We start from the raw sequence: 22,420 nt of genomic DNA on the forward strand, positions 1-22,420 counted from the left end.
ACACACAGAATCTGAAGCAGGCTCCAGGCTCTGAGGTGTCAACACAGATCCTGATGCGGGGCTCTAACCCACGCACCGTAAGATCAGGATCTGGGCCAAAGTCTGGAGCTTCACCAACTGAGCCACCCAGGCACCCCAAGAACTTAGTCTTGATTGAGAGGTGCTGAAGCCTACCCACCTCCAAGTTTTAGAAATGAAAATGCAATGATATATATAGAGAGAAATTTAGAGTGGTGAAAATGTATGTGAATTAGTAAGGTGAGATTTTCATGAAAGCTAGAATTCAGGACATAGTAAGAATAAGGATAAATTTAGGAAGAAATCTACAGTGTGTGTATAAGCTACAGGAGGTAAGAGAAAAAGAATTTCCCTCACATTGTTGATCATAGTTATTATCTGGTTCCTAGTTTTAAAGACTCCCTGGTTGCTTGATCTTTGGGATCAGAGTGACTTTGGGACTTAACATCGTCCTCTCAGTGCCAATCAGTGCCTGAAAATGTGTCACTTGGATTTTTAATCTTTTCTTCCATGTTTTGTATGAGCTTATACTTGTTCTTGTGTTGAATTACCTTTTTTTCTAGAGCAGTTGGCTGTTTTGAGAACACAATTACCCTGAAGGTGGAAATACCACAGTTGTTCATTTTAAGAGAAAAGAAATACCAGTTTGTCCTCTTACCATTCCGAATTCCTCTGACTTTCTATTGCCTGGAGCCAAATCATTGGCCTGAGAGTATTCTTTGTGCTTTTTAGAAGGGATGGAAGACCCCTCAAAGGCCTTTTAATGATGAAGGAAGGGAATTTATTCTTCCTTATTGGGGTAATAAAATTTGTTACACTTCATGTAAGTTCCTATGGGGGTGGAGGAAGGAGGTGGAAGTGAAGAGGACAATTTGGATTCCAAAAACTGCAGTTACTTGTGGAAGGTTTTAACTGAAAATAGATCTTTCTCTTGAGATTTTAGTTTGTTCTGGAGAATAATGTTACAAAATCCAACATTGCACAATAAAAAGGCAAAAGCAAGAGAAGATTTATGATGATGATCCTTGGCAGTTCATTTAAACTGGTATGCTCTCTTGGCCTCGTATTTAACACTGAGATGCTTTATGTTCTTGATTCTGCCTATATGAACTAAATTAAGTCATAAATGTGCAATTCTTATTCTGTGTATAAAGTGTCGTTTCGCATGTGACCTTTTAGCTATGCTCCAAAAGGACAATGGTATTGAGAGAAGAAAGAAGGGATGGCCACAGAGGAAACAGAGAGGAAGGCACCCCAGGACCACTCAGATGGGGCCAGAACTAAATTGCTGACTCACTGAAAAGGCTGCTCTGATCATAGAGTGTGCAAAAGAAACGACCTCATCGGACCCTTCACTTCCACCCACAAATACAAACATAGAGATATCTCAAAATAGCCTGAACTGCCACGTTGGCAATTGAGCCAGGGAGGGAGGACTTTGGTCCCAAAGCTTCTTGGCATTAACATTAGAGAGAGAGGAAATTAATAAATGACCTGTTCCTTTCTGCACAGAGCTTAGAGATGCAACAGAACATAAGAACAACAAGTCAGACCTGAGTTGTGGTATTAGCTTGACTGATAACTACAGCTATATTGGGTGGTAGGAAGAAGAGGAAGTTGAATTAAATGGGTTTGCTACTTTCAGCAGACCTATCTTCTTAGCTGTGGACTGTGATATGTCTGTTAACTAGGTGCCAAGAAGATGTGTGCCTGTGTGCATGCATCTGTGTGTGTGTGTGTGTGTGTGTGTGTATACATGTACATGAAATATATGTCATGAAATATGAAACGGTCACATGAAATAGACTCAAGAATAAAGGGCAAAATCCCTTATTGTTCATCTCTTATATGGTGCCAGGGTAAAAGGATATGTTTTTCTTTCCACATAAATGAAGTGAGAGGAATTCTCTTGGCAGGAGTTACTGCAAACTTTTCCTAAGCCAAATGAGATAAATTGCGTAGATGAGTAGGGAAGAATGGGTAACGTGGCCACCCCACTGAGCACTGGCCTGTTGTCCCGTAGGAGACTGACATAATGACATTAGTCTTAATTTATAAATTGGTCCTGTGCTGTCTCATAATTATGTGAGAGTATAGGAAAGAAAGGAATTGTTCACCTTGACTTTTCTGTATGAGGAACAAGTGCCAGGTCTTTTTATACTTTGTGAACATACCAGGGAGGCTAAAGAAGAAGCTTGACCAGTGATAATAGAACCATTACTTATAGATCTTACTGTGCTCCTGGTAACTCCATAGGCATGTTGCCTACTTGATCTCATTCATCCTCATAAGGATCTGATTAGGTAAGAAGCACTGCCATTCATTCTCATATTACAAACGAGGTGGCAGAGCTTAGAGGGGTTAATTAAGTCAGCAAAGGTCCAAGTTGGGTGGAGCCAGAACTAAATCTTGGTCCTTCCAATTCAAAGCCTTTGTTTTTTAATGTCAGGCTATAAAAGGCCTAACAGATTTTTGTCTACTACTAAGTTTCTAAAAATCGGAGGGTTTTGTTGTTGTTGTTGTTGTTTTACCTAGAACTGTCTAGCCCAGTTAGCAGAGAATCATTCTTTAAGCAAATATTGACCAAACAATTGCTGTGTGCTAGACACTGTTCAGATACTAGGAATAAAGCAATGAACATAAAAGATAAAAATGTCCCTCATAGAAGATAAATTCTAGAGGAGGAAGACCACTGATGGCAGGGAGTGCCATAGAAAAAGATAAAGCAAAAAAAAAAAAAAAAAAAGGGGGGCGCCTGGGTGGCTCAGTAGGTTAAGCGTCCGACTTCGGCTCAGGTCACGATCTCACAGTCTGTGAGTTCGAGCCCCGTGTCGGGCTCTGGGCTGACGGCTCTGAGCCTAGAGCCTGCTTCGGATTCTGTGTCTCCCCCTCTCTCTGACCCTCCCCCGTTCATGCTCTGTCTCTCTCTGTCTCAAAAATAAATAAACATTAAAAAAAAAAAAGAAAAAGATAAAGTAGATATGTTAAGGGAGTCCAGTGTTCCTATTTTTCTTTGGTGAAATGTACAGTCTCATTTGAGGAGGTAAGGTTTGAGCAAAGATCTTAAAGAGATGAGAGGCAGCCATGTGGATATTGATTAAAGAGCATTACAAGCAGATGAGAAAGTGCAGAATTTGAATGCCACAGTCTATGAGGCCAGGTTGATGGGAGCAAGCAGCCAGTGGACACAAATGGTGCAGTATTATTATGTTAATTGGAGTGGAAAGTCTCTCTGACATCAGTCAGTAAGAATACTGATGACTCTGAAAATCAACCTATCTTTAGATTACTCATCCTGGACTGCTCTTGTGGATGCGTCTTTTTTTCTGCAACTGGGATCATTTCTGAAACACCCAGCCACATACCAAAAAGTCCTGTCTTCTCTTGTTTTAGACATGCTTTCAGGTTGTTGAAGAATAAATATTTGAACATTTCCTAAACATTATCACAGAAGAGTTTATCCTTCTTGAAGCATGTATTTGATAGAGCGGCTGTTCAGAGTGATTGAATTCTGAGAGCATCAGTAAATGTCCAGGAGCCTATAAACCTGAGGCATAACATAGCGAATTGCTTTGTTCAGTACTTTGACTTGTTTATTTGTTAACCCAACAGAAATATTCCTCAGGGGAGGAATTGAATAGAGATTGCATTTTGCTTTAATATCTTTGCTCTGCCATTTGTGGTATCTGGCACAAAGTTACTACCTGTTCACTGATGAATTAAAGGAAAGCAATAGTGCCCTTTTCTAGGACTTCAACAGAGTAGGTGCCACTAAAATTGTTGGGCTTAAATTCAAGGTTTTATATAGTGCTTGAGTTGCAATTTCAAGAATTCGCTTGAGTAAATTCTGTTCAGAGATGGGAAATAACTGATAGCAATAACAGACTATATTATCTTTAAATATTTCATTTGCACAAAACATGCATCTCCATATAGATCATAACTTGTGGCAAGAAAATGCTATTTTAGGATAATTACTAGCACCTCTTTTGGTTGTAATAAAAACCAAGTTTTGAGACATTCTTTATGTGCACAGTTCCCAAATGGACAACAGATCCTTAAAAACAGATGAGAAGTTTGAAAGAATATAATTCTTATTTGGTGGCGTGGCCCATTTTCAAATAAGGAAATCAAAGCTGTTTTATCTGTGGAACATAACTCATAGTCAAAAACAATATCCACTTGAGGTCTTTCAAGCAGTGTTCTAGTCTTTTAAAAATATTTCTAGAATGCCATTTTAGAAGGTGATTCTAGCCATTAATTCTTTCTATTAGCCCTGTGTGTGCATTTGTAATTTTTTAAAATTCTCATTATTGAAAATTTAAAACGTGCAAAAGTAATGAATGTACACTGACCCACCGTGTAGTTATCACCCAACTACAGCAATTACCAATTTGGTTTCATCTAGACCCCTGTACCAACTTGCCCCTCCCATAGTATTTCTGAAGCAAATCCTCAACAGATGTAATGTTATCTGTGAACACTTGAGTAGGTATCTCTAAAAGATCCACTTTAAAACACACAATTACTGTTACCCCTAAAAATAATAACAAGAAGAATTCCTAATGTCACAAAATACTCCGTCTCTTTTCAAAAGTCTAGTGAGTTCATATGTATTATAAATGTTTGTAATTTGTTACAGTTTGTTTGAAACAGGGTATAAAGAAGTTTAAACCATTATAATTAGACAATACCTTTTAAGTATTTATAATACACTTTTTCCCCTTGAAATTTATTTATTGAGGAAACTAGATCATCTTTTCTTATCTTAATTCTAGCTATAACAGCAAAATACCATATAGTGGATGGCTTAAACAATAAACATTTATTTCTCACAGTTCTGGAAGCTGTAATGTCCAAGATCAAGGTGACAGCAGACTTGGTGTCTGGTGAGGGCCCTCTTCCTGGCTTGTAGACAGCTGTCACCTTGTTGTGTCCTCACATGGCAGAGACTGGGGGTGGGATTAGCTGTGCTCTGGCTTCTTCTTCTTATAAGAGCACTAATCTCATCATAGGGGCTATACTCTCAATACCTCATCTAAACCTAATTATCTCCAAAAGTTTCCATCTCCAAATACCATTACATTGAGAATTTGGTCTTTAGCATATGAAAATTTTGGACACATTCAGTCCATAGAAGTTCTATAGTGTTTCTCCAAATTAACTGATTTTATCCTACTAATGCAGGTAATCAAGATCCTCTGCCCCATATTTCTTGCAGATTAGTAAATAGCTCTAGACACTTGGTCACTTTTAGGTCTGAATATTTTGGCAGAACTGTTTTTCAAGTTGTGGTGTGTTCTACCAAATGGAAGTACTTGATTGTCTTTTCTTGTGATATACCAACCTTTGATAATCAATGTCTTGGTGCATTAATTTATAAGGAACTGTAAAATTGTGACATGTTGTCATTTTTCTCAGTTATAAAAGAAAATGTTTCCCTCATTTGGCATAGAGCTATTCAGTGGTATGGTTCATTGAGGAAATGTGTTATATTTCCTTACTTTCCAGTTTTCAAAATAATAACTGGTTCTCTAGCATCTTCTAACAGTAAGCAAATATATTTTGAAAGTATTAAGCATTATGGTGAATTCATTGAATCAAATGCATTTTTGGTATTTCAGTCCTTTGCAGTTATTATTCTTACTAATATACAAAATGTTCCATCTTTAAGTTCACTTCTGAGTTATTTTGGTATGAGCTTTCTTACTGTCTTCTTTGATAGGACATTCCAGGTTCATTTTGTACATTTTCCCCAGTGCTGGACTGAGCTATTTCTTCAAGCAGAACTGGGTCCGTTATTTAGAATGGTCTTTGGAGATCACAGATCTGGGTGCTAGTATAGTTGGTATTGAATTAGTACTGTGACTAGACCTGTTAGTAGGCAGAGCTGGAATTAGAGTACATTGTTAGTTCATACCAACACTTCCAGTTCAAGTTCAGGGCAGTGTTCTTAACTGTAAGATTTAACATCGTGTGTCTTTTTCCATGTTGAGAAACCTGATCTGCCAATCCTTACATCAGTGTCTCTTCTGTATCTTGACTTCCTGAATCTCATTTTCTAGTAGATTCTTCGATAATTTGTCATTAGAACAATTTTTCTTCCATTTGTTCAAACTGAAAATAGTCCTCCTGCACCCTTTGTAAACAAAAGTTAGTTTGGTTGGGTATAAAATATTTGGTTCACTCTTTTTGTCTTTAGTATCTTAAATATTATTCCACTGTCTCTGACATAGGATATTGTCTAAATATATGGTGATAGTTAAGTTTTTTTTCCTTTGTTAGGGACTTGTTTTGTTGTTGTTGTTGTTGTTGTTGTTTTTGTTTTGGTTTTTTTTTTGCATGATGACCAAAGGATTATTTTTATTTTTTCTTATTTTTTAAATATAATACTTTTATTACTAGAATATGTCTGAGTTGACTATTGGCATGCCCTTTTAACATGTAGCACCAAATACTTTTATTTATTCCTAAAAAGTGTTCTTGAGTCATATTTTTAAGTATGTATTCCATGCCATTGCTTTGGTTATCTTTTGTAGAGGCTTTTATAATACACTTATGGGGCTGTCTTGTCTTTTATATTTGTAACTTTCTCTTTTTTTTCTTCATTTCTCTTTGTTCCTAAATTTTTATTTCTTTTTAAAAACACTTTTATGTTTTATTTTTATATTTGAGAGAGAGAGACAGAGAATGAGCAGGGGAGGTGCAAAGAGAGAGAGAGAGAGACAGAATCCTAAGCAGGCTCCAGACTCCGAGCTGTTAGCACAGAGCCCAACGTGGGACTCGAACTCATGAGCAGTGAGATCATGACCTGAGCTGAAGTCAGATGCCAAACTGACTGAGCCACCCAAGCACCCCCATATTTCTTTCATTTTATCTTTATTTCTATTAACAAATGATGTATTGATCTTATTAACTCTTGTTACTTCTGGTCCAGTCTTCATGTGTGAAATATTTAAAACTTCATGGTTCTTTACTAAATCCTACCATCTCATTTCTGAGTCTTTCTACTTTGAATTATGTTTATTATAGCTTCTATCATTTTATTAATTTCATTTAGCATATCTTGAAATATTAGCCAATAATTTTCATCTGTTTATAAGCCTGTCTCTGGCATGTTCCCACTGGTCTGCAGAGCCATTATTTTATCCCTGGTTTGTTTTTTTCTTTTAATAGCTATTAAATAGGGGCACCTGGGTGGTGCAGTCAGTTAAGCATCTACTCTTGATCTCGGCTTGGTTTGTGAGTTTGAGCCCTACATCAGGTTCTGCACTAATGGTGTGGAGCCTGCTTGGGATTCTGTCTCTCCTTCTCTCTGTCCCTCCCCTGTTCTCATTTTTTCTCTCTCTCTCTTCCTCAAAATAAGTAAATAAACTTAAAATAAAAAAAAACTACTAAACATAGACTTAATCACAGTCTCCTTTCAGTTCCTTCTTTCCCACTCTCCTTCTTTCTCTCTTTTTTTTGTTTTTCTAACTTGCTTTCTTTGTTAATTGAGGCATAATTTATACAATAAAACAAGTTCAATGAGTAATTACCATTCAAACATGATTTAAAACAGCTCTGTTGCCTCAATCTGTTTACCTCACACCTCTGTGAAGAGACAATCATTATTTTTACTTCTATCAACATAGATTAATTTTGTATATACATAGATTTCATTTAAATGGAATCATATAGGGGCGCCTGAGCGTCTCAGTCGGTTAGGCATCCGACTTCAGCTCAGGTCACGATCTCACAGTCCGTGAGTTCGAGCCCCGCGTCAGGCTCTGGGCTGATGGCTCAGATTCTGTGTCTCCCTCTCTCTCTGCCCCTCCCCCGTTCATGCTCTGTCTCTCTCTGTCCCAAAAATAAATAAACGTTAAAAAAAAATTAACAAAAAATAAAAAAAATAAATGGAATCATATAGCATATATAATTTTGAGTATGATGTCAGCTAGACGCTTTTCACAGATGTCATTTATCTAATTGTGTAAGCCTTACTTCTTATCTTGCAGAGAATTTTTCCTCTTTTGTAAAAATGAATTAGTTGAGTTTTTTCAGATTCTTTTTCTTCATTTATTGAAATAATCATTTGGCTTTTCTTCTTTACTCTGCTAATGTGACAGGTTACAGTGATTGCTTAATATGTTTTTGGTTTTTGGTATTAACATCAGAGTAATGGTGGCTTCATAAAATGAGTTGACAAGTGTGCCCTCATTCTCTGTTTTCTGAAAGAGTTAGTGTTAAATTGGCATTATTTCTTCATTAAATGTTTGTTAATGCACCTGTGAAACAATTTGGACTGCAAGTATTTGGAAAGGGGTATTTTCTATTACGAGTTTATAAAAAATTATTTATTAAAACTTCATTAAAATTGAAAGTAATTTCAATTTTTAATAGATTTTGGCATAAAATTATTGATAATATCTCATATTATGCTTTTAGGGCCTGTATGGTCTATGATGATAACACCACTTGCATCTATGGGACTGGTGATTTGTGTTTTCTGTTTTTCTTTATCAACTTTGGTAGGGGGTTATCAATTTTGTTAAACTTTTCAGTAATTCAGCTCATGGTCTTGTTAATTTTCTGTAATGTTTCTTTTCTATTTCTTTATTTTGTGTTCTTATTATTTCCATTCTTCTGTCTAGTCAAGTTTAATTTGATTCTCTTTAACCTCTTGAGGTAGATGCCTACATTATTCATTTTATACCTTTATTTTTCTAATTATAAGTACTTTTTCTAATTATAGATATTTTAAACTTCCAAATTTCTAAGCACTGCTTTATCTGCTCCCAAATATATATTTGATATCTATGTTTACAATTTTAGTCAATTTGAAATGTTTTCTAATTTCTTTTGTGATTGTGTATGTGTGTGTGTGTGTCTGTATGTGTGATTACTTTTTTGACCCATGGGTTATTTATAGCAGTTTAGTTAATTTCCAGAATGAAGATTTCCTAGATATACCATTTTTAAAAAAATTTTTTTAACGTTTTTAAATTTTATTTTTGAGACAGAGAGAGAGCATGAACGGGGGAGGGTCAGAGAGAGGGAGACAGAATCTGAAACAGGCTCCAGGCTCTGAGCTGTCAGCACAGAGCCCGACGCAGGGCTCGAACTCACAGACCGCGAGATCATGACCTGAGCCGAAGTCGGATGCTTAACCAACCGAGCCACCCAGGCGCCCCTAGATATACCATTTTAAATTTTTCATAATTTAAAGCCACTATGGTCAGAGAACATATTCTGGATAATTTCAGTCCTTTGAAATTTATTGAGACTTCTTTTATGATCCAGTATCTGATCTGTGTTGGTGAAGGTTTTCATATGCTCTCATATATTCTAATTGTTGATTACAGTGTTCTGTAAAAGTGAATTAGGTCAATTTGTGGATAATATTCACAACTTTTATAACCTTTAGTGATTTTTTTTCTAGTTCTGTCCATTACTGAGAAAAGATGTTAAACAATTATGATGGTTTTACCTCTTTTCCCTTTTTGTTTTGTGGGTTTTCCTTCATGTATTTTGAAACTCTTCTTAGATGCATACATATTTTGGATTGTTATGTCTTTCTGAAAATGGGATGTTTTTATCATTATGAAATCATGCTGTAATAATATTGTCTTGAAATCTGTTTCTCTGATAATAAAACCACATCAACATGGCTATGCTTAGTGTTTGAGTGGCATACTTTTTTCTGCCCCAATATTTTTCTCCTCATTTTTATATGAAATTATTTTTACTGAACTTTTAGGATGAAGAGATGAATGAGGATAGCTTTAGTAGTTTCACTGTTCTAGAGATTTCTCTTTTGTTGCTTGTGCACAATGGCAAAAAAGAATAAAACAAAAATACTGCCTGCAAAATTTCCCCTCTAATGTATCTGCATTTTCTATTTTCTTTGTCCCTGTGTTTATCCTGCACAATTTGCATCTACTCCCAGCATTTTCTATCAATGCAGAGCTTTGCCATAAGAGGGAGTTTCTCTTGGTTAGTACTAAGACTTCTTGTATTGCAGACTGTTCCCATCCTTTTCAGTACTTACTCTAGATCTTTTCTCCTCTTCCATGAGTTAAAATGCATAAAACCCCTTCCAATTTCAGCTGCAATCCTCAGATTGGCCCTTAACACTTTTTAAGAGTGCCTGTTTGTGATTCAGGGGTTCTTCTGTTTTTAGGGGTCCCTCTATTATTTTCCTCTGCCTCCTCCTATATAGATGATGTTATGAATTGGGTTTTGTGTTGTCAGTGGTTTGTCCCACCTGTTTGCATTTAATTTTTTTTAATGTTTATTTATTTTTGAGAGAGAGAGACAGAGACAGAGAGAGCTGGGGAGGGGCAGAGAAAGAGAGAGACACAGAATCTGAAGCAGGCTCCAGACTCTGAGCTGTCAGTACAGAGCCCTACGCTGGGCTCAAACCCACGAACCACGAGATCATGGCCTGAGCTGAAGTCGGAGGTGTAATCAACTGAACCACCCAGATGCCCCCCACCTGTTTGCATTTTGAAGTTTGTGGTGATATTGGACACAGTGTTTTTGCAGATATTTTCCTATTAGCTTTGATTTTTAACATCTCAGTTGCTTTCTCTGTTTTTATGTGAGGATTCAGAGAAATTTCAAAACAATTCTGCTGGAGCTATGTTTTCAGAACTCTGTGGCTACCTCAATTGTATTGCAGAGCAGTATATTTGTACCATGTTTGTAGTAAAAGAAGTGTAGTACTGATCTTTTCCAGAAAGGGCTATTTAAGAATCCTGATTACAGGGCTCTTGATTTTTGGTGACCTCTGAAGTCGTCTTTTACTATGATTGCTATATTCTCTTAGTGTGATAACTACAGTTCTGTTCACTACTGGCTCCTAGCGTGTCACAGTTATTTCGAGAGAGCCTCACAGAGCAGCCAGTAGTGATGAAGGTCCCAGATAAAATGCCCACATTCTTTTGTGTTCCTGTATTACTGTATGGTGGATGGGACCCTCCTGGATTCAGATTTAGGGGGAAAAAAAAAGGATAATTTAGAAAGAATACAATCTATCCCTTCGACCCATCAACCAAATGGGTATCTTTCATGTTATTTAAGTTTGGATTAGCTGAATGCCACCTAATATAGACAGGATTATATAACCAAAAATACCTCTGGTATACTCTGATCACTTGTAGAAATTTTTGCCTATCATCTGTTTGGTTGGTTTTGAAAAGTGCTTATGCTTTATTCTAGGATGTGGGGTTGTTGAATAGAGTTGGGACAGCATTTGTGGTCCTGAGGTAATTCTTTACTCTCTGTGTCATACTTAGGTGACACTTGTCTTTCACTGTGGCCACTTCCAAAGAAATGACTAAGTACATAGGTTGTCATCATTGGGAATCATTCTGTTCAGCAATTTCACACTGGACTTTAATTCAATAGTAAGATACTAATATGTCCCACAAATTTATTAAGTTTTGTGTATAGAATGTTTTTAGTGAAAAATGCTTGCTCCTTATAAAGTTAATACATATATTTCTATTTTAGTTTATAACTTGCAAGTACTTTTCATTTAATCTTTATGATATATAGAAAAGCAGACATACCCTCCACTTTACAGATGAAGAAACTAAAAGCTCAAAACTGAAATTCAAAAATGGTTATCTTCTTAAAGCTATGTAGGCAATTTAGGACAAAGCCAAGGGAAAATTATTCAATGATTAGAGTAATTATTACTAGTATCGCAAACCTCTCTGCATGCCAATAATTCAAAAATAGCAGGGAACATGATCACATAAGATTTTATTAATAAATCAACCTGAACTCAATTAATACAGTTTAGAGAAAATATTTGGTAAATATATATTTATATTTCTTAATATTTAATATAGAATATATGTAATGTAAAATAATATGCAATACAAAATAAGTTTCTTCTGTGTTAAAACATTTAACAAACACTTTGGAAATTAATGTTCTTTGGAATTAAATTGCTTATGACATTCACTATTTTATAGGTGAAAAAGCTGAGTCAGATGATGTGAAATGGTTTGCTCGTATAGATAGTCAAGATTCAATATCCTATGTCTTCCTATTCTTAATCCTATATTCTTTCCTTTATACCATGCTGCCTCATGATAGAACTTTCAAAATGTTGTAAGTGGCTGAACAGATGAACCAACGATTAAAACTTAGATATGTCTGCCCAAGTAGACTGGCTTGGTCTGTAATAAATTTTACAAAGCATAAATACTGAGAAATGATGGAAAAGAATAAGTGGATAGTCAAGGATTTGAGACCTGATTTCTGCCATTTAGGTCATAAATAGTCTTTAGGCATATAAGGAGAATTACCACTTTTCCCGGGAGGGAAGTATGTATATATGTTATCAGTTTTAATAAAATATGACCCAGAAATGTCTTAGACTGCTCTTGCTCCCTGCTGTCACTCTTCTTGCAGTCTTCATGCCATCAATACCTCCTGTGGAGGTATCCTGATGTCATTACCATAGCTCACAGCAGCCAGATTCTCAGATACAATATCCCCTTCACAGCCTGACTCTTTCTCAGAATTGACTTTCTTTCCTGTGTCATTTTTCCTACTAGGCTAACTAGGAAGAAATATATGATTCCCAGGAGTTACACATTTGATCAAAAAATTGCTCACATCTCTAAATGTAAATGCAAATCTAAATCTGAATCTAAATCTGCATCTAAATTCTGTCATCCCAGAATCTAAACGCTGGTGTCCCTGGGAATCTTGCTGCTCAGAGACCACTATAAGGCGAGTTTAAAAACAATACAGACTAGCCCTCTGGTAACTCTTAAGGTGGCTGAGAATTCTTGATTTTGTGTGTGATGCTCAGTCTCCTTTGTCTTCTGAGCAGATTCACCTTGCGCATCTCATTTTATTAATGCTCATCTCAATGAGATATTTTTCGTATTTTTTTTTCAGGATAGGGATTTGAAATCAGCTATATGACAAACTGAATACATACCCAGATGTGTGTTAATGTATATATGTGTGTACACATATTCTTAAACAATACAATATGGTAAACTCAAGTTGCCTTAGAAAATTTTACTTCATAGTAAATCAAACTTGGTCTTCGTGTATCAGCATTAATGCTTGCCCACTACCAAAGTGGGGGAAGAAAGGGAAGAGGGGCAAAGGTTATTGGAATGTCACTTCTTTTTTCAGCAACTCTGGCCATACTCTGACCAGCTGCCCACGTCTCTTCTCTATGACATTATCAGTTTTATTGGCCTAGGTCCTTTTCAGGGCATTTTTTTATAGGAACAGAAGACTTTGGGGAGTTCTAAATCTACCGTTTATTAGTTGTATGTTCTCTGTCAATCAGGCCTTTTGAAACTCTTCTGAGCTTCATGTAGCTATAGTTTTAAGCACCACCTTCTGAAGAGTGGCACTGTCAGTCTACTGTCACAGTACTGGCTGCCATATTGGTATCCACTCAGTGAGATTGCCATGATCTGATGGGACACTTGTCACCATTTTCTGGAACTCACTTTCTTCTTTCCCTGGCAGTGTAGGAAGCCAAAATGTATGTAGTGATATTAAATACATATAGAATACATATTAGTTTGGGGACAAATGGCTGATATTTCATTTTTTTAGAGTGTTGGAAAAAATTATAGACCCACTATTTTCAGTAGGTCCCAGCTCGAGTACAGGGTTTATTTCTGAAATATGTCAGGCACTTGGTGATTAACTTTGAAAATGGAATTGGACCAGGCATAGTTATCAGTATAGGGAGGATTCTTATCAGCTGCTACCGTCTGTATCCAAAACTCTAACATGAAACCATAGGAGACTACTGTTGATGCTTCCAAATTTTGAGTTCTCATGGTAATAATAACTGCACATGAATGAAATCAACATTTGGATGGAGAAAGAATATCCCATATTGGAAAGTAATCATAGCTTTTATGCTTGTGTGTGTGTGCGCTCTGACAGCTTTTTGGAGACTACAGCCTATTTCTTCATGAAACCAAAAATTGGAGAGAAGGAAGTGTCCCCAAATGTTTTCTTCAGTATCTGGCATGAATTCAGCTCTGACTTTAAAGACTTTTGGAAGAAAGAGAACAAACTCATTCTACAAGAAAGGTAGGTTTTTTTCATTTGCACAATGGCATTTTAAAACTGGTATTTTATTAGGTGTGACACCACTGGGGTTGCCAAGTTTTATAGCCTGAATGAAAAATTAGATGGCCTTCAACCTGGAATATCAAGTCTAACAGGGTGCTGAGATTTGGCAAAATTTGGAGTTTGAGTAAGAAGGGTTGGCGTAGAGGCTATGATGCTACAGAGAATAGCTGAGGAGATGGTTTGCCAGGACCACTGTCTGGTAAAACAACTTCTCTGATGAGGAAACCACACACAAGCAGATCATGTAAGTGGAGTGGAACAACCTTGCTGAGATGATAAACCTACTCACCTCAAAAGGCCAATAGCAAAGACTACAAAGGTAAGATGACTCATTTTTCTTTTGTTTTTGCTCAATTCATGACATATTGTTGAAATTTCACCATTTGTATTAAAATTTCTGCCCAATGTCACCAAGAAACAGATGATCAATATTTTTAAAACATCTTTCAAGATTCTTGTAGAATTATACTACATTTCCTAAAGTAAATTTTTTCAGGGATGAAGGGAAATTTCTTAAGTACATAAAATAAAGTCTCTGTCACTAATTATGATATTCCATAGAGGCATATTGAATATTAATTCAGGAGGAAAGCTAGCCCTCCCAGGACAGCAGCCCTAAATAGCTGGGTCTAGTGGGAGAATGGAAAAGAAACATAATCAGCCCTGTAAACCAAATCCTAATACTGAATTAGTATATTTTCCAATATCCTTGCACTAACAATGACTTTGCTTTAGATCTTCAGGAAACTTATATCCTAAGGGACTTTGTTCATCATACCACAAAATTCCACAATTTCTGCTTCCTGTCCTCCTTACATACAAAACCATGATTATCTACCTAGTTTTCATATATAAGTAGATTCTGATATATCCTTAAGTCAGTTGAAATTAATTGCTGGCATTTATTGAGCACATAGACTATGCTATGAATGCCAACTCATATGCATCACTTAGATGCCATAGCCTTATCATAGAAGAAAGTATACCTCAGTGAATAGTAGATGGAAAAAGAGAGTGGTTTGAACAGAAGTAAAACACTTTAAACATCCACTCTAAAGATAATGAGAGTATTCTACTTCAAAGTCCATCATTATGGGTTAACATAAAAGATGCAATTTAGTCAAAAGTCCATACAGGTGAGATAGATAGGAGAGGTAATTCCTAAACTACAAGCCCATTTAAACCATCATTCATTCCCTTCAGACTTAGTTATATGTTATCTTTACAGAAAAAAAATTACTAAGCAAAGCCTGTCAGTTTGGAAAATTGTAAAGAGGAATCTTCTTTTGACCTCGGCACATTACCTACAACTCCCCTCCAGGTCCCTCACTGGTTCGCCACAGGCCTCTTTTCATCTCTAATGTCAACTTGTTCCCCTGGAAAAGGGCCGACACCTCAGTCACATGAGTGTACAAATCAAACAGATGAGTATTTCGCCGTGTATAGCCATTTGTTTGATGGCTGGGGCTGGACTCCTTAATGAGGGTGGAAATGATGAGAGGTAGGTGTCAATGAGACAGGATGGATGGAGCTATAGTTTTGGAGTAGGTGTTCTGATGGTATATCAAAGAAATAAGTAAATCTCAGAAGGCTGGCAGGGTCCTATGGTGCTACTTTTAGGGATCCTGAGACAAGAAGGTAGGTACCCACTCTCATTGTAGCTTGCCTTTACTCTGCATGCCTCTACAGGAGCTGGTGAGATGCCGTCTCCGAGGAACTGTTGAGACTGACTAATTCAGTTGCACAATTTCCCAGTGATACTCGGTCTCATCTAGCCTGTGCTCTATGAGGTAGAGCTGTGTCGCTAGGGATCACTGTTGATACCAATCCACTGTTCTGTGATATTGTGTGCATTTAACATGACCCAAACTAGCTTTTCTTCGCTAGGTATCTCATAAATGAACCAGATGCTTCTTTTGTCCTTCATCCTGTGCTTGTCATGCCCTAGGACTCTACTGTGGCCTTTTTTTTTTTTTTTTTTTTTTTACTCTTCATTTATTTACAGAGAGACAGAGAGAAAGGGAGAGAATGTGCTCCAATGAGTAGGGGAGGGGCAGAGAGAGAGGGAGAGAGAGCAAGCTCCATACTATCAGCACAGAGCTGGACATAGGGCTCAATCTCATGAACTGTGAGATCCTTGACCTGAGCTGAAACCAAGAGTCAGACGCTCAACTGACTGAGCCACCCAGGTGCCCCTATACCATGGCTTTTTTACCCACCCCTTGATGATTTTGCTTTCTGATGCAACATTTGGTGACTTTGCTCACCACTTGATGACAGTGTTGTGAATTGGCAGATTATAACTGCTCTTCACTGCAGACTTCTCATTTTTTCAAAATAACTTGCTTTTAATAGAAGGTTAAGGAATATGAGGCTAGTGAGTGAGTGCTTCTTTGCCCTTTAACTTCCGAAATATATTATCCTACCCAGCAAATGCTGTTGTTTTGATAAGGAAGACCATTGGTCTGACTCACTTGTAGAAAATGTGTCTCTTTCATTAGTATAGGACCAGTGACACAATTTCCAGGAAACAGTACAAAATGAAAATGTGGGGCCCCTTGTTATAAAAGTTATTTAAAAATTTCAAGACAGCAAAGCATTGAACCAAGCACAGAGCACTTCCAAAAGTGCACAAACAACACCCATGAAGCCAGCCTTGTCCTGGGGTAAGCCTTGTATCATATTTTCTGTAGATAAATAGAAGGATATTTTAGGAATGCTTCATACCCTCAGACATTGATAGGAAACGGGATGTGGTCAGTTAAGGGTGTTACACTGCTGGTTCAGTCTGTGTCATTCAGAGTAGAACTTCACATAGCACGACAGAGGCTTAAAATGGAGTGTTGTTTTCTAACCTGATTGTTCCTCCTTGGTACCCTGTATTTATTACCTGCATATTTTATTCAGTCAATTTCATACATTGATAATGCCTAATGGTGTGTCTGTTTTTATTTTATACCGTAACTATTGTGGTATTTGCATTTTAGTCTTTATTTACCAAAGAGATGTTTTGTGTCTTCATTTTTGATGTAGCTCTCACTGTCACTAAGCCACAATGCCTTTTCCCACTTATGGTCTCCATAAATATTTGCCGATTTGACTTGTTGCATCATTGTATTTGACACAGACACAGGAATAGGAATTTGCTTATGAAGTAATGAACATGCTTTCTTACATAGCGTAAGTTTATCATTATAAGTAGAAAAAAATCTCAAAAACCCTTAAACAAAAGGAGAAACTTTGTTTAGACAGTCAAACCACAGAAGGGCAGGGATGGAACTTGTGTGTAGATTTCTGAATACAGAAATTTTAACTGCAGTCTGGGGGGGTTAGCCAGGTATGTCTGTGTTTGTCACTCACTATCTGTCTTCTTAAATATCCTCTTTCCTCTTCTTCCTCCTCCTCCTTCCTTATCCTCTCTCTGTTTCTCTCTTACTCTCATGCTCTCCCCTTCTCATTCCCCTGCCACCACTCTCTGTGGTTTAGTCTAGTTTCCAAGCAAGGCTGTTTATTTAAGGGTGGTCCCATGACCATAGGTCATAGGCATGACTCACATTCTCACAACCCAGTAGGTGAGAGCACTCTCCAGCATCTAGAATAATTCCAAGGAAGAACTCCAGATGAGCTGTGCCCAACTCTGGATCAGGCGTGGGGTACCATAGTTAGTAAAATAGTTCACAGACCCGGTTGTACAGGCAGAGAGGAGGGGTGCCATGATTGACAATTTCCTTCACCGCAGTCACTGGAGTTAGAGAAGAACAGTTTCCAAAAAATTAAATATACTACCCCAAATTTATTAAGCCTTTAAAAACAATCTGTATAATTAGCAGAATGTCTTAGCATGGTAGAAAAAATCTGAACAATGGTTTCATAATGTGATTGAATGTTTGCTTTCTGATCCAGTTTTCCTTCATCTAATTTGGAATTCATAGATGGAATAATATCTTTAAGGTTGTTAGGCCTGTAAAAATATTTCTTATCCCATCATTTCTATTTGGTTCTGAGTATAGAGTGGTAGTAACTTTGTATTTTCTGGCTCTGTCCTGACGACTCATATGCGTAAGTAAATATATTTCTAGAAATGGTGAATTTCTACACATCTGTGAAAGGTCTCAAAAAGGTCTGCTCTCTTTCTAATTGATGGGGTTTGGAACACATGAGGATTTTTGAGTTAGCTCTTTCACTTAACAGCCTAGTCATAGAAAGTCATAGTTTCCAAAACTGCAAAATGGAGTTAACAATACCTTATTGTTTCGCACTGTTCTTGTGTAGACTAAATGAGATAATATATTTAGAGTATATAGCACAGTGTCTATATGCCAAATGGTCAATGGATGTTTCTCCATCATTTAATATAAATGATATCCTGATGATGACTATCTATAAGGTGCTTGTAACATATTGATAAGGCATGTTAAGCGTCTCAAGAACATATTCATTAAATACAAGGCATTTTTGTGACTCAGTTTTTGGTTAGGTAAAACATCTTGATTCTGAGTCGAAGGGTGAACTTTTGCTTGAGAATGTTCACACAGTCTATCCCTCCTATTTTCACCATGATACACAAAGGAATTCCTGTTTTGATGCTTTTAGACAACTGACCTGTTAGTTTTGTCATGATTTAGAAAAAGTGTTTTTTTATATATATACTTGGAAGTAGGCATATACAATTGTCAGTAAGAAATCTAGACTTGTTATCACGGAGCAGCACAAAATATGTGAAAAATAATTGAAAAAATTGATCTTGGATGTCTCCAGAAGATGGGGGAATAAACCAGTATTTACTTTGCCAAGCATCTCCCTAAAGGCCTCACAGAGCATATTGCTAATATGTCAGGAAATGGACAGTCCTTATCTCTTATTTTCAGGAAGACAGTAGCATCAGTGTTACCTTGCCATCAATGAGGCCCTGTGGAGCTTGGACAACAAGAGCTATATTAGTTAGAGGAAAGAAGCACAGATTGATTGGGAATACATGTGCTTTTTGACCCTGATGGGACTGTGGTCCTGGGAGAAGACAATGGGGCCCAAAACAACTTCACTTCTCACTTTGCTCTGTTGTAAGCGGAATTCAGTTTTTAGGCAGGCTTCAGCTGTATAACTGTGTGAAGCTATTTGTGAGTATCCTGTCCTTCCATATGGAGTTCTTACTATGCACGGGAGACATTCATGTCCATGTGGTGAAGGTCCTGTCTTCGTTGACCTAAAGCCTAGCATGGGTGTGGTGGTATATGTGGTAGAGAAACTGGGGGCAGGGGTGAAGGGTTCATTCTGTCCAGAGGACTTTTAACAGGGAGTTTGGAGGTAGGGTTGGATTTTCACAGGCAGTCCATGGAAGTAAGGTCATTCTAGGCAACTGGGCCTCCAACACCATAGTGTGCAGTGTGGCCTATCATAATCTTATTTTTAGTTGGCTTAAGACATTTTAATTTAATAAATCGGTTGTGGCATTAGTAAGGGTTGTGTTTAAAATGTTGTCTAACTTAATTTACTGGTTTATTTTATTTTGAGACAGGTAGTCTTTGATGAACCAGGAGAAAGGATAACTACTCCTCTAATTGCACAAGCATGTGGCAATCAAGTCTGGTTTCTGCCCAGCTGAAATTTGTAATTAGAGGAAAAGGATTTGAATGCTTGGCTTTAGAAGGTTATGCATTAAATTGGAGAGCACTTCATGCCATGTTAACATTCCTGTTTCCATGATTTATATTTAAGTGAGCTATATGTTCAGATTTAAGTACGAGGTTATTAGGGTAGAAGAAAGTGACCATTTTCAAAGTATTTGAAAAATATACCTGAAGAATAGAGTTAAGGAAAGAAGGTTTGTTGTTATGTATTGTATTTGTTGGATACCTAAGTGAAATTGCCTCTTTTACTGCATTTGCAGTGCAGCATTAAAGAAATTTGGCCAACCATTTTCTCCTTTAACTCCGGCATCAATGTCTAGAGAAACAACACATAAGGAACTTCTCTTCCTACTTCTGACTTTCTATAGCAGAAGCTTTAGTACAACAATTGACAAGAGTCAGAATTGTGGCTAATGGAGCCTGAGAATGTATAGGGAAGGTGATCTATATTCGCCAAAGGAGAAATTAGTATGCATTAAGACATAATAGATGATTCATTTATTTATTAGTTATTCAAAATTATTTATGTCCTGTGTGCTGTGCAATTTTGCTGGCTGTATGGATCTTACACTTTAGTAGAGAAGCAGACAATAAAAAAGCAAACACAGTTTTAAATTACAGGTTGAAATAAGTAACATGAGGAAAGTAATGAACCATTTTTGAAGATGTGTCTTAAAATGTGGTAAGAGGAAGCCTTTTCGAAGAGGCAACATTTATATTGATACCTAAAGAATTTGAGGTAGTCAGCTATGTGAAAGGGCAGGGTGGTAAGGGGCAACATTGTGTGTGACCCTGCCAGGCAGAGATGTAGGAAGTTCCAGACAACATGGCAAAAAAGATTGGGTGCACTCCAAGAAAGATGAAGGTCATTAGATGAATTTGATGGATAGGCAGGGGCCTGATCATTTAGTCTCTTGGAGATCATGGTAAGAGATTGACTCTTACTGTGCGCGCAATAGAAAGTCATCAAAAAGGGTTTTTAAAAAAAGAATAACCTGATGTGATTCATGTAATAAGAACTTGCTATTTGCATGTTGCAGCCTGTACCAGCTATAGAGGGTCAGAAAATTGTAAGTCTAAGCTCATATAAGTTAGCTCATATAAGACAAGTTGGTGTTAGCCAGGATGTTAGAGATCAAGAATGCAAATTTTCCCTTTCTATCTTAAAATGATTTCCAAAGACAAGGTTGGGGAAAAAGATGTGACCCCCTGGATATCAGAAATATACTTTCTAAAACTTTGCTCTCCAAGAATGATTTAAAATCATAAGGTAAACATTATGAAAAAGATCTTCACATTTCTTGTCCTTGCCATGTTCCAAGAGATGTTTTTTAAATCTTGGAAAAACCTTTCTCAAAAGCCTCATGTTAAAAAACGGAAGAAACTCACCCTTAGAGTTTCTGGTTCCAGCTCCCCATCAGAGAATCAGCACCAAGCCAAGAAAGTAGCTTGTCCAAAGATATTTTTGCTTTAAAAAGGATTTAAATAAACATTGTTGTACCTTCCAGTAAGTTTGTAAAGGCTTGTGAAGTTAACTGAGCAATTATTAATTTTTCTTCAGCATTTGCTAAAAATATTTTTTGATGTCCTAGCAAAGTTTGTAGTGAAACCATTTTGGATCAAAATTACATCATGGAGTAGATATTTTAAATTGCCCATGAAAAAATAACATCATGTAGCTTATATGGGCTGAAAACAATTCTTACACAAGCTGTTCCTTTATAAGCAAGATGGTATTTTTAAGGGGTCACTTTAAGTTTCATTAGGATATTCTCAAACAAAGTCACGATTATAATCTAGTGGATGAGGAGGTCTAGATATGTTAGATTTGTACAATATCAAATTAACAAATTCTTAGGTTTGTGTGGGCTTCTACGAGAGCCTGGATTTTTAAGATAGTGAAAAATGTAAGAAGCAAGAGGCTCCCGCAGTTCATTCCCACTATGATATTCTCCATGCTGACTCTGACCTCTTCAAACAAAGAATTCCACCTGCTTTGCTTCAGGATTCCACTCTGACACCACCTCTGTTCCCAGTAGTGCGAATGAGGTTTTAGAGAAATGGAAAGTGCTTCTTAAAAGTTTGGAATTCTAAAGTAAATAATGGATAATCAGAGACTAGTCATGAGAGGTAAAGATGGAAGAGATTGTCTCCGCAGTGTTTTAGGTATTGGTCTCTACAAAAGATTTGAAGCAAAGGTTAGACCAAGACATGCTGGTAGTTATTTTGTTTGACAAATAGCAATTAACTTAGTTGGTTTTGCTGCTGAAGTCTGGTTAAGATTTAGAAGCAACCGTGATAAAGCACCAAATCCAATTTTAAAAGGAATCAGTTGTGAAAGCATGTGCTGAGTGCGTGTATGTGTGTGTATATGTGTGTGTGTGTGTGTGTGTGTGTGTGTGTGTGTGTGTAATGGAGGGGTAAGAGGTATGTGTGGAGGGAACCAAGAATGGAGATCAGTATTGAAGGAATTTAAGAATATATATTTTTATATAGGACATACAAAAAAATTAGGTACTATTCAGTGTCTTTGTAGGGAGCAGATGGAGAATGGTCTTCAGAAAGTAAGTATAATGGCCAATAAACATATGAAAAGGTGCCCTGTATCATTAGCCATCACGGAAATGTAAATTAAAACCACAGAGACATGCCCACTAGGA

The 22,420-nt window shown here is 37.0% G+C and overlaps 1 protein-coding gene across 1 annotated transcript in view; it reads left to right on the top strand.

Moving 5' to 3' along the window:
- Positions 1–22,420, top strand: part of FMN2 (formin 2) — a 393,129-nt gene that overhangs the window by 347,771 nt on the left and 22,938 nt on the right. The window contains exon 17 of the mRNA XM_027046367.2: positions 13,942–14,091. Within this exon, the coding sequence (XP_026902168.2) occupies positions 13,942–14,091 (150 nt within the window). The remainder of the gene's footprint in view (positions 1–13,941; positions 14,092–22,420) is intronic.

This window comes from Acinonyx jubatus, chromosome E4 (assembly GCF_027475565.1).
Source record: "Acinonyx jubatus isolate Ajub_Pintada_27869175 chromosome E4, VMU_Ajub_asm_v1.0, whole genome shotgun sequence".
NCBI classification, from domain to species: domain Eukaryota; kingdom Metazoa; phylum Chordata; class Mammalia; order Carnivora; family Felidae; genus Acinonyx; species Acinonyx jubatus.